Here is a 12,620-nt window from a genome sequence, read left to right on the forward strand (position 1 = left end):
TGTGCATACCCTAAATAATTGGGAAACAATCCCCGTGCGACACCGAGCCGATCGAAGGATCGAACACGGGTGGGTGGGGCAATGCTACAACACCCACCACCGAGCTACGAGCTGGTTCGTGATAACACGAAAAATTGGTTTGGCACTCTGGGACCTGCAACCCAACAACTCCATTATTACGTGGCGTGTGCAATATTTCCAAGCATCATATATTTTTACACAACATTTCAAAAACAGCCGGCCTACCGGCTACCGGTGCAGACATGACAAAATTATACACCGCACCCGTGATACACTAATCATCTTCTTATCATACAATCATGCACCAAAAGTCTCGTTGATGGAAGCAGCAATGTTTGTATCAAATGCGAGCTGAGGACACATCCTTGCCATCCAATATTCCAATAGAACCATTGCAGATATGTGCAGTCGCAATTACAAAACTGGATAATGTCACAAGAGCACTACTGTGATCAGTGAGCCACACGCACATGGAGAGAGACCTCTAAGTCTCAGACAACCTCTACTGTACAATGAAAGAGGCAAGAGCAACAAAGTGCACCGTGGTCCATGGCCTCGTCATCGTTGTCACTGTCGCCGTGGAATGCCTCCTCGCCAGCGGCAGCCCCCCAGCGGACCCGATCCGGTGCGCCTCGAGCACGGCCGGCTGCACCGTGACCAACGCGTACGGCGCGTTCCCCGACCGCTCCACGTGCCACGCCGCGCGCGTCGCGTACCCGGCGTCCGAGCGGGAGCTCCTCCGCGTAGTGGCGGACGCCGCGGCGTCCAGGACCAAGATGAAGGTGGCCACGCGGTACTCCCACAGCGTGCCCAAGCTGGCCTGCCCCGGCGGCGACCGCGGCCTGATCATCAGCACCAACGCGCTGAACCGCGTCGTCTGCGTGGACGCCGAGAAGATGGCGATTACGGTCGAGAGCGGCGTGACGCTGATGGAGCTCGTCAACGCCGCAGCGGAGGCCGGCCTCGCGCTGCCGCACTCGCCGTACTGGTTGGGCGTCACGGTCGGGGGGCTGCTGTCGACGGGCGCGCACGGGAGCTCGGTGTGGGGTAAGGGTGCCGCCGTGCACGAGTACGTCGTCGGCATGAGGGTCGTCACGCCAGCTCCGGCGGGCGAGGGGTACGCCAAGGTCCGAGTGGTCAACGCCGGCGACCCGGAGCTGGACGCGGTTAAGGTGTCAATCGGAGTGCTCGGTGTCGTCTCCCAGGTATGCAAACGTTGCTTCCTGCGCTATGTCATTCGTATTTCGTAATCTGCTCTCTAACGGACTAGAACTAGCTGAGGGCTGCCGGACCAACGGGTCCTAGAGGCAGTTCTCAGGAGAGTGATCCGAGTTCAAGCCCCGGCACTCTCCCGAAGATGTTCAAATTCTCGAGCTGGAGGAAGGCCCTGTGGTTCTGCAAATAGACGAGGAAAAGACTGCAATAATTGTGTGACATTGTCCGTCAATATCAAGATCCGATCAAATTTAATTTAATTTAATCACCAAAACGATCATTTGACAAGATGAGAGTTAGCCCCGTCCGTCTCACAGCGTACCACATCCTAACCTACATCTCACCACAATAATTGTAGCCACCGATAATTAAAGCGAATCTCTTAGAAAAAGCTATTACCTACACATACCTTTAACAACATAAATATCACAACATCAAGATTAAATTAAGTTTCAAAAGGTTCCAAGCTAATACATTAACAATTGACAAGGTATATTCCAGTGTAACAAAATATGAATCGCAACAGAAGACACAACTAAAGAAAATAAGAACCGGTGGAGCCATTTGTCCACAAGATAACCGACCAAGATTAGAGTAGTATAATGGCTGCTCGTCACCACATCGCTCTCGGCGGACACAAGTAGCTGGCACCCAACTTCACTGAAAAGAAAATAAACATCGTGAGTATGAAGATACTTGCAAGACTTAATCCATAGTGGGTACATATAATAGCCTGACTTCAAGGATTATGCATTTATATGTTAGCAAGGAGATAGTCACATGGTTAAGTAAAACATATAAGAAAGTAATCTTTGACACGATTATGTGAGCACCTACATTTAACCATATCTATACATCTATCATGTGATCAATATCCTAAACATGTATGTACAAGAATCATATTATCTAATTGAGAACCATAACCACCACATTCCACATATTATACTTCATCACCTCACGTTCGTGACTATACAACTGATACAGATGGATAAAAGTATGCTCATGACTGAGAGCACGGTAATTCGAATTGATTTTTACACTATATAGGGGAGTACTTCTGGACCCACACGAAACGAGACCACCGCCCACACAACCCATCAGTTGCGAGTGATGATTCATATATCAACCGTTCACGTACCCACCCCAAATCTTTGTTTCCATTCTCGCCTCATCCTCACATCACATCCATCCCTACAATATTATCATTTCCTTTGTGAACAAGTAAAAAAAGCGCTAAGCTCGCGAGCGGGGGTTGAACCATCGCTCGATTTCTACCGAAAGACCTATGCATTGCTAAGCATCACGAGTACTCTTAAGTTAGACATCATCAATTTGTCATACCCGATTTACAACAAAATGAGATATCAACAAGTCAAGGTAGGGAAACAATGCAATAATATAGGTTCTACCCACAATTCCTGATATTGATATAGCATAGTTTATCATATTCGACACAAATGATCCAAAGTATTAGGATGATATACTTAGATTCTTGTCTTTCTATTTTTCTTCAATTTGAGATCAAACATCAAACCCCTTCACGAAAACCCGTTACACTCCGGTTCAATGATCACTAAAGAAAAGAATGCATCGTAATAAACATATGATAAAATACTATAAAATATGCTTTATAATGCATGAGAACATTTTTCCTAGTTAGAAAAAAATCATAAGAAGACTAGTAAAATTGGTTTCACCAATTTTGGACTTGTAAAGAATTAACAATGAATTAATGAAGCCTTAACCTAATTAATTTATCTCAAAAAAATAATTAATTGTCTCATGGATGGTGATATTTTTAATAGTTAGAGGATATTATTATGAAAAAAAATAGTTTCATAATTTTTGGAGCTACAAAGAATTTATTATGAATTTTACAAGTTTCAGTAAAGAAAATAAAAATAAATGCCTGATGAACAGTGTAATCTGGATGCTCCGGATCCTCCGGGTTGAACTCGGACACTCTGGGTTCTGGAGTCTTCAGGTGAACCTCGGAGTGGGGGTCCTCGGGTATTTTTGTCTAGTATCACCTAGAACCTCCGGGTTGTGACTTGAAATCTTTAGGTGATGTTAGAAATACTGATTTTTATCGGGGATCTCTCTGGCAACGATTACGTCGGCTTTTGGGGTGGGAATTTTGGACCTAGAGCATCATCTTGACCTCCTCTATTGCGTAGGATAACATGCATAGGCTGAAAATGACCGAAACTCGACTATTGCCTCTAATGGTGACGGCGACCATTGTTGAGCTCTTTTGAGCTCGATGCAGTTGGGGGTTGGGGTGCTCACCACATACTAGCAAGCTTGTGGCTTGGTCGTAGGAGTTGGAGAAGGGCCAAAGCTCGAGATGATGTCGGGGAGGTGGTGGCCGGCTTGAGAAAGAAGAAGAGGTGGCCGGGGCACTTGAGCTCGTCGGGGAGGATGATCTTCAGTGGGCTGCGGTGAGGGAGCTCACCAGGGACCTCCTCCTTGCCTCCCATTGCTCCTCCCCTCTTCTCCTTCTCCTTCTTCTCTCCTTTCTCTCTTGGTTCAGTTGGGGAGGGAGAGCATGAACAGAGGGGAAGGGGTTGCTGCCCCTGCTATGCTTGGCGTGGGAGAGGGAGAGGGAGAGGATGGGAGTGAGAGCACGTGGAAGAGGGAGGGAGAGAGAAGGGCTGCTACCCTTTGTGAGATGGGGTAATTGGTCAACCCGAGTGAGTTCTACATGCTACAGAAAGAAGATATTTTAGATGTGAATTCTCTTCTTTATCTTATGCGATTACTCAAAACGATGTACTCTAGTGCTCCATAATAAAAGTGTTCAAATTTAAACTTGATGCTAATGTTATATAATTATACTTAATTACGTGATTACGATTTTAGGACGTGACAGGTTTGAGGCCTGACATAACTGAACCACATAATGAATATCTCCATGACTTGCTAAACTGCAAAAATCCTTAGCTGTAACCATGGAACAGATGGCCAAGCTAGGCCTAACACCTTGAAGTGAGATCATTTTGCCAGCATGCTCAAAGGATAAAGCCTTGGTACCCCAGTGAATATGCATTGGACCGTGTTGCTCTAAGCATTCCATGCCAAAGATCATCTCATAACAGCCCAATGGTAAAATCTTCAAGGTGCAGCAAAATAAGTACCCCTGAATCCACCATCTACCGTCCTTGATTTCTCTGTCACAGATCAATGTGCCACCATTAGCAATTTTGACCCTGACTGTGTACTGGGTCTGAACCACTCCTTCCAGCTGATTAGCTAAGGCCTCACTAATGAAACAGTCAGAGCTTCCAAAATCCACAAGCATCAGCACTGATCTCTTTTGAATTTGGCCATGGATCCTGATAGTCTTTGGAGCTTCGAACCCACTAACAACTTCCTTTGAAATTGTCATCAACATATCAGACTTCTGATGATCACCCATGATTGCCCCCCCCCCCCCCCGTGTTCAGAAGCTTCACGGATAGATGGTGCCAAATACGCTAACAGCTCTTCAACCACATGTAATTGGACAGTAGTGGCGCACTTATGGTCTGGAGACCATTTCTCCTGACAACAGTAGAAGAGCCCTTTTGCCCGGTAATGCGCTCACAGTGCAGCCCGCCAGCTGATCATTTGTGTGATCACCACGCGCCGCCTCCACTCCATGCCGATCCTCTAGCCGATCCACCACTCCACTCCGCGGTTTGCTCCCAAGTAGAAGTGGCAAAGGAATGGCCGACCGCGGTGGACCCCGAGAACCTCCAGAAATGTCCACACGACGATCACGGTGATGTGCGCCCTCCAACACCTCCTCATGCAAACAGGCCAAAGACACAGCAGTATCCAGCGTTTGGAGCCAATGCAAAATGACGGCAGCATGAACATCAGTACGCAACCCGTCCATGAACTGTGTAATGAAAAACATAAGTTCCCACAAGGCATGGTGTGCCAACAAATTGTGCATAAGATTGTCAAATTTCTCAGCATATTTTGTCACTGTGGATATCTGACGCAAGATTCACACAATTCGACCGAATATGGTGGTTTGGATTACGAGTTCGAGATTGTTTCGGACATGAACAGCAAGAGCAGAAGAGGGAGAAGAACTTGGAGAGGTGGAAAGGACAGAGTCTGTTAGGGAGAGGAGTCCAATTCGTTACACCCCACCCTCTCACACGCACGCCACACCCTTTTAAGTATCCAGCCCCAGCTTACTGGGCCCAGTCTAGGTCGACGAACCATAGGTTGGGTCGATGTTCACAGGCTCCCATCCTTCAAGCTTCAATCCTCTCCACATGGCCGTCAGTCTGCTCCTCCCTTGCTGTTGCCATGTGGTTTGGCGCCGTGACTGGGTTCAACGGCTTAGATTGAGAAGATCAGCCTGCGCAAGCCCACTAGCGCGCTTTAAAGCGATGATACCCCGAGCCTATGCTATGCGGGCAAATGACGGGGAGTCGTGGTAATGGTGCAATAGGCCATGACTGGTGTGGTGCTTCAGATCAGCGCGGTTAGGGCCACAGATCGGAGAGTTTAGATGGATTCATTAGTTTTGTGTGGTCACGGATGGAGGGGCTTCAAGGGCAACATGGCAACAACGCTCCATCAGCTGAGAAAGAAAGAAAGCGGGGAAGAGGGAGAGTATTGAGTAGAGGAGAGGAGGTTTGGGTGGCGAATCTGTCACAGGAATGAGGAGATCAAGAGGGAGAGTAAAAGAGGAGTTGAGTTGTCGATACAGCAGAAGGAAAACGACGCGGTCGTGGCATGGGTTGGCGTGGCGATTGGGGCCAGCTTGGGCCTAAAGGAGTAAGGACCCACGTATACAATATCTATTTTATTTTTCTAACACGTTGATTTAATCTCGATTTTTCAATGCTTTCAAACGTGCTCTAAAATTAAAAAAATGAAAAATATTAATGTATGTCTATGATTTCCATATTGTTTGGGAAGCAAAATATCTAAATAAAGAGTCCACATTAAATAAAATTAATAATAATTGAAACTGGGGTTAGAATAGAAAAAAGAATGATCCATATCAAATATAGTCTTAGAAAAAATCAAATTATTATAAAAATCTAATACCTAAATAAAGAGTCAATGTAAAATACAATTAATCAATGGATTTGTTACCGTATAGCACAAGATCATGGTGTTAGATAGGCATCAAGAAAAGCCACACTTTGCCTACTACAAATGGTCAACAAGGGGCACTGCCATGTACCTCGTAACTGCAGCCACAAGGAGACGATGAACTAGATTTGACTTAATTCATCAGGGAAGTTAAAAAACCTAACACTAAATTTGTTGTATAGAATGAGATAATGATGTCTGGTAAACGACAGAGCAAGGCACAACCATAGATTGCAGATGGTGGAGCCGTGAGCTATGGTGGCTACAAAGGACACCTACAAGGTCAAGGATTAATAAGGCAAAATGCAGCCAGTAAGAGCTCGACTTAGACTAGACAGTTTGCTGTCACAGTGGTAAGCAGATGAAGAGCGTGGCATGTGTCTTTGTATGATCAAGACATACCTATACAACTATGTTTGACTGAAACGTTATATAAATCCAGTAATTAGACAATAGATTTATTAATTGATTATATAAATATAAATTTACAATCGAAGTGAGTACATAAAACTAGTGAGTACACAAAACTAGCCGAGTAAATACGCTAGCTATAAATAATTTTCTCTTCCTCTAATATAATTTTATCTCTTTTTCTAATTTTATGCGTTTTGTAAATAAATGGCATTAACCTCATTAAAAAATAGCTAAAGAGACTACTTTTTAATCAAAGATTATCATGACAAAATATTACGATGAGGCTACATTATTACAGAACCGATCATAAATAGTAGTTCATCACTGTCAGTTCTTAACCTCTCGTGCCTGAACCGTGATGGAGCCGTCAAGAATCAGCACTGATACCGACCCATCAATGCCGGTTGTAGCCTGAATCGGTATTGAAGCTAGCCCGAACTCGAAATTTGCATTCAACCGGATTTTGGATCTCTCGCGACATCCGATCAGCTCGGTTTTATCTCTTCGCGTCCGCTCGTCTACTCTCTCTATCTCTCTGGCTCGGTCTTATCTCTTCGCATACGCTCTCTCTACCACCACCCTTAACAGCACATTGGTCATCACCGCCGTCACCTGCTCCCTCTCCCCTGTCACCGCATTGCCTCGGCTGCCACTGCCCTCACCTGCTCCAGCTCCCCTACCGTCGCATCGCCTCGGTCGCCGCTGTCCTCACCTGCTCCCGCTCCCCTGCCGCCGCATCACCTCGGCCTCCGTCGCCCTTACCTGCCTCCTCCACCACTAGAATCCCCATCGGCCTCGCGAGATCCACGACGGAGGGTCCAAGGGAGCTAGCCAAGGGCGGCGGGTCCAACCGTCTAAGGGCGTGTCGGGGGTAAATCTCTGACAGTGATTCTAAGGTATGCTGGACAGTGGACGCGTGGACGGTGTTTCAGGAAGTAGATGTGTGTGTGTTCGAAAAACTAGGGGACACATGGAGTTATACAGGTTCAGGCCTCTCGGGGGGATAATAGCCCTACGTCATGTGTGTGTTAAAAAGGATCTCAGTTGAATTACAGATGATGTCTTCGTCCAGGGCCTCTGCCTCTTCCTCCTCATCCCTTTATATATAGCAGGGAGGAGGAGAACCTACATGTGGGTCCAAACAGAAGACATCTACTCATCCTAATATCTAACCCAAATCATCATTACAAAGGATCAGGCATGCCCACTTGTTCTGAGGGTCCCATGCAACTTGTGTCGTGCGCCACCATGCTGGCTTGCAAAGTTCCGCCCCACAACAATTAATACTACGAGACGGGATAAGGTCCTTTTGCGCTGACTCCATCCACTTGCCTGGTTGAGCTGCTGATGGCGTCTCATCCATCGTGCGCCACTGCACCGGCCAGCAAAGTTCTATCCCGCAGCATTTAATGCTTCGGTACGGGACAATGCCTTTCTCCATCGACCCCGTCCACTTGCCTGGTCGAGCTGCCAACAACGTTCCATCCATCGTGTGCCACCGTGCTGGTCAGCAAAATTCTATCCCACAACATTTTAATGCTACGGGATGGGACAATACCCAACTGCACCGTCCATGACTTCGTCCACTGATGCATGCTCCTGAGGAAAGAAAACACTTGAGTGGTTTATCAGAAAAAGCGCTTTAGACAAGTTGCGTCAAATCTGACCCTGTGACCAATGAGACTGGTCACGGGTATATGCGATGGTGTAGGGAGACTGGTCGTGCGGGTGTTAGGCTGGCCGCTATGACCGCACCCTGGTCATACGGTCGACCAGACCTTTGTGTAGTATGTTCCTCTAGTTGCTAGGTCCCCTGCGGAGTCATTAGCCAGGATACCCCTTTACTTAATACACCGACTGGGCGACAGATTCGAGGGCGCGGAGCGCAGCGAGACAAGGGCCGACTCGCCGTGGCTCGTTGTCCGTGCATGTGGTCGACGTCAAGAACGACGGTGGTGGCGACCTTCGTGTTGTGTGCTGTTGTTGCAGCCTTCGTGCCGCCGTGTTTTCTTGTGCAAGGTAGAGCAAGGCGAGCTGTGGCACGACAGCGGCGGCTGAGCGCACCAACGGTGGCGGCAACCAAGCCAATTCGAGCTCATTTCTTTTTTTCTCCCGAGGACGGTTATCACTCCCGGTTCTAGACCCAGCAGTGATATTTATGATTTTCACTGCTGAGTAAAGACTGCCGATTTCAAAATGACAGTGCTGTGGTTTTGAAACCGATAGCGATCAACTTTTCTATGATAGTGTTAGCTACGCTATTAGTACGAGTCATCTTATTAATTCAACTAGTACAGCACGAAAATGTTAAACAAACGTGTTCTTCTTTTCTAAAGGCCCCATCACAGCCCACATGGCATTTTTGGCTCATCTAGCACCGAATTTTAGACTGTTGTATCTCAATCCATTTCTTATCTGATGACCCTCCTTCTTTCTTTCTCCTCCAGTCTTTTTCCTCAATGTTGCGTACCCCACCCCACCCACCCCCACCCCCACCCCCGGGCCGCCGACACCCTCAACTTTCTCTGTGTCGAAAAATGTGGCGAATTGAGCTGAAATGCGGCATGCCGCGTTGGCGACAAGATGTGTCCAGGAAAAAGCTGAACGAGAGAAAACCTTTTCGCGTGTAGCAGTTGAATCATACGTGGCCATGCTTACCAGAACATGCGTGTATGGCAAACAATAGATTATTGCACTCGTGATTCGCACTGATCACCATCATCACATGCGGCACCAATGGGACTATCAATTACCAACGGGGCACGAATATTTTACAGGTTCAACGGTCAAAGGACGCGCTAGCTGGTTGCCTATATAAACCAGAGCCCTGCATGGTGCATGGAACACCTCAACACAAGCAAGCAGCAACATTTGTCGTACACTAGAAGCTAGTAGTGCACGTATACGTGCTAGCTTCACAGTTCACGCAGCTGGTAAAACGCAGGCCAAACACATGCAAGGGGCAGCAATGTCCGTGCATGGCCTCCTCGTTGTCGCGGTCGTCGTGCAATGCGTCGTGTCATTGTCGGTTTACTTCGCCGGGGCCAGCGCCCCGCCGCCGGTGGTCCGGTGCGCGAAGGGCGCCGGCACGGTGGACTGCACCGTGACCAACGCGTACGGCGTGTTCCCGGACCGGTCCACGTGCCGCGCTGCGGCTGCCGCGTTCCCGGCGTCCGAGGGCGAGCTCCTCGCCGTGGTGGCCAACGCCACGGCGTCCGGGACCAAGATGAAGGTGGCCACGCGGTTCTCCCACAGCGTGCCCAAGCTGGCCTGCCCCGGCGGCGACCAAGGCCTCATCATCAGCACCAACGCGCTGAGCAGTATCGTCGCCGTGGATGCCGGCAGGAGGGAGATCACCGTGGAGAGCGGCGTCACGCTGGGGCAGCTCATCGACGTCGCAGCGAGGGCGGGGCTGGCGGTGCCGTACACGCCCTACTGGCTGGGGCTCACGGTCGGGGGCTTGCTGTCCACGGGTGCGCACGGGAGCTCCGTGTGGGGCAAGGGCTCCGCCGTGCACGAATACGTTGTCGGGATGAGGGTCGTCACGCCGGCGCCGGCCAGCGAGGGGTATGCCAAGGTGCGGGTGCTCGTGGCTGGTGACCCGGAGTTGGACGCGGCGAAGGTGTCGCTCGGGGTGCTCGGGGTTGTTTCTCAGGTATATAATATGGGTGTTTTTTTTACGTGTGTTTTTCTTTCTTTTTTTCTTTCAGCGACGGATGTGAGCACTTGGATAGGTATCTAACGGCTAACATTCGTTTTCTAGCTTTCACCCGCGCCCGTTTTACTCGTCGCGCTCCTACCTCTCGCCCACCACTAGTTGTCTCCAGCGGCGTTTCCACTATCAGATTCGCACCTGACAGGACGCCTGAACCCCAAATTTAATCCTAGCTGGTGCCTATATTCACGGCACCTAAAATTTGAGATTATCCGATGTAGGAAGTGTGATATAATATATGTAGTGCTCACTACAAGTACCAAATGTGGACTCCCCACCAAATTGCGATTGAACAAATTATTTACTCGTTTATTTCGTATCCCCACCAAACTTCTTCAACTTTTTTTTGACGCAAAAGTTAGATGATGCAACTTTCTAAGGTCATTTCGTTGATTATTTTTCACTGCTATGATTGATCAGGTCACTCTGGTACTGCAACCGATGTTCAAGCGCTCGGTCAGGTTCGAGAAGCGTGACGACTCCGACCTGGCGAAACGTGTCTTGGCCTTCGCCAGCGAGCACGAGTTCGCCGACATCCTCTGGTACCCCGGCCATGGCAAGGCCGTCTACCGCATCGACGACCGCGTGCCCGTCAACACGTCCGGCGACGGCGTCTACGACTTCATCGGCTTCCGGCCTATCCCCACGCTCGCAATCCAGGCCGATAGGCTCGCCGGTACGCCGCCATTCATGAAACCCATCGATTCCTTCACGCATCGTGCGCATGGATGAAGATATGGTGTACTGATAGCAAGTGTTCTTGATCCTTGAAGAGGTTAGCGTGGAAGCCACAAGGAATTCCGGCGCCAGGTGCCTCAACGCGGCGGCGACGAGAGCCATCCTCTCCGCCGGCAACTACGGCTTGATGAAGCACGGCCTGCTGTTGCCCTTCCCCGGCAGGCCGGTCGTCGGCTTCCAGAACCGCATCCAGTCTTCGGGTCACTGCCTCACCGGCCCCGACGACGCCCTATTCACCGCCTGCCCCTGGGACCCGCGCGTGTCGCACGGCACGTTCTACTTCCAGGCCGGCATCAGCGTGCCCCTGTCCAAGGCGACGGCCTTCATCCGCGACGTGCAGCGGCTCCGCGACTTGAACCCCGACGCGCTCTGCGGCGTCGAGGTGTACAACGGCATCCTCATGCGGTACGTCAAGGCCTCGACGGCGCACCTGGGCAAGGTGGAGGACAGCGTGGACTTCGACCTGACGTACTACCGGAGCCGCGACCCGGCGGCGCCGCGGTTGCACGAGGACGTGCTGGAGGAGATCGAGCAGATGGCGCTGCGCAAGTACGGGGGGCTGCCGCACTGGGGCAAGAACCAGAACGCGGCCTTCGAGGGCGCCATCGGCAAGTACGGCGCCGCGCGCGTGGCGGCGTTCATGGCCGTGAAGCGGGCGTACGACCCCAACAGCTTGTTCTCCAGCGAGTGGAGCGACCAGGTGCTCGGTGTCGTCGGCGGCGGCGTGAGCCTGGTGAGGGACGGGTGCGCGCTCGAGGGGCTGTGCGTGTGCTCCCGGGACGCGCACTGCGCCCCGAGCAGGGGCTACTTCTGCCGGCCGGGCAGGGTGTACAAGGAGGCCAGGGTGTGCCGGCGCGACGACGATTTTTAAGCATGGCTCGCTCGCTATCGAACGTGCCAAATTTGGCAGAGTTAATTCCTGTTAATTATATCACTGCTCCTACGCACTTGCTAAGTTGCATACAGATTCTTATTTGTTTTCACAATTTCTTTACAAAAACATGTCAAGATTATTGAAATAAATTATTCTGGTACGTCATGAATATTTCATTCTCTTTTTTTGCGAAGGTGAATTATTCATTATTTTGCATGTACATGTAAACTATTCTTGAAGCTTCAGGTCATTGTACTTGTATCACAGACTCGTGGACGATGGAACTTGAGTTTTTTTGGCAGTCACTGCTAATCGAGTGATTAAGCATGCGTGATGACCACACACATTTTGATATCTAATCCAACCATGAATTAATCCTTTAATCATAAACAGAAGTTTTTTTTTCTGGATGGAATTCATATATTTTTTTGAAACGAACAGCGTCGGACAATGCCCGTTTCTATTAATATAGTTAAAAAAAATACAAGAGTATAACTCTGAAAGATTATAATAAAAAAAAAGCAAAAACTAAAAAACAAA

At 49.2% G+C, this 12,620-nt stretch overlaps 1 protein-coding gene across 2 annotated transcripts; it reads left to right on the forward strand.

Moving 5' to 3' along the window:
* Nucleotides 1–343: 343 nt before the first annotated feature.
* LOC133922779 (probable L-gulonolactone oxidase 6) lies at nt 344–12,256 on the forward strand. Of its 2 annotated transcripts, none has more exons than XM_062368262.1 (3): nt 344–1,226; nt 10,889–11,144; nt 11,242–12,256. In XM_062368262.1, exons 1-3 carry the CDS (start codon nt 534–536, stop codon nt 12,075–12,077), a joined length of 1,785 nt encoding a protein of 594 aa, XP_062224246.1. In that variant the 5' UTR covers nt 344–533; the 3' UTR covers nt 12,078–12,256. The 2 variants fall into 2 exon arrangements, with proteins under 2 accessions (XP_062224246.1, XP_062224245.1); XM_062368261.1 differs by lacking the exon at nt 344–1,226 and adding an exon at nt 9,551–10,408.
* The last annotated feature ends 364 nt before the right edge of the window (nt 12,257–12,620 follow it).

The sequence above is a fragment of the Phragmites australis genome, chromosome 6 (genome assembly GCF_958298935.1).
Source record: "Phragmites australis chromosome 6, lpPhrAust1.1, whole genome shotgun sequence".
Lineage (NCBI taxonomy): Eukaryota > Viridiplantae > Streptophyta > Magnoliopsida > Poales > Poaceae > Phragmites > Phragmites australis.

Bases quoted from the DNA above. Each gene is read 5' to 3' on its own strand.
- LOC133922779 (XM_062368261.1), top strand. From the start codon at position 9,707: ATGCAAGGGGCAGCAATGTCCGTGCATGGCCTCCTCGTTGTCGCGGTC. The intron at 10,409-10,888 runs GTATATAATATG...ATGATTGATCAG, and splicing joins TGCTCGGGGTTGTTTCTCAG to GTCACTCTGGTACTGCAACC. The intron at 11,145-11,241 runs GTACGCCGCCAT...TGATCCTTGAAG, and splicing joins CCAGGCCGATAGGCTCGCCG to AGGTTAGCGTGGAAGCCACA.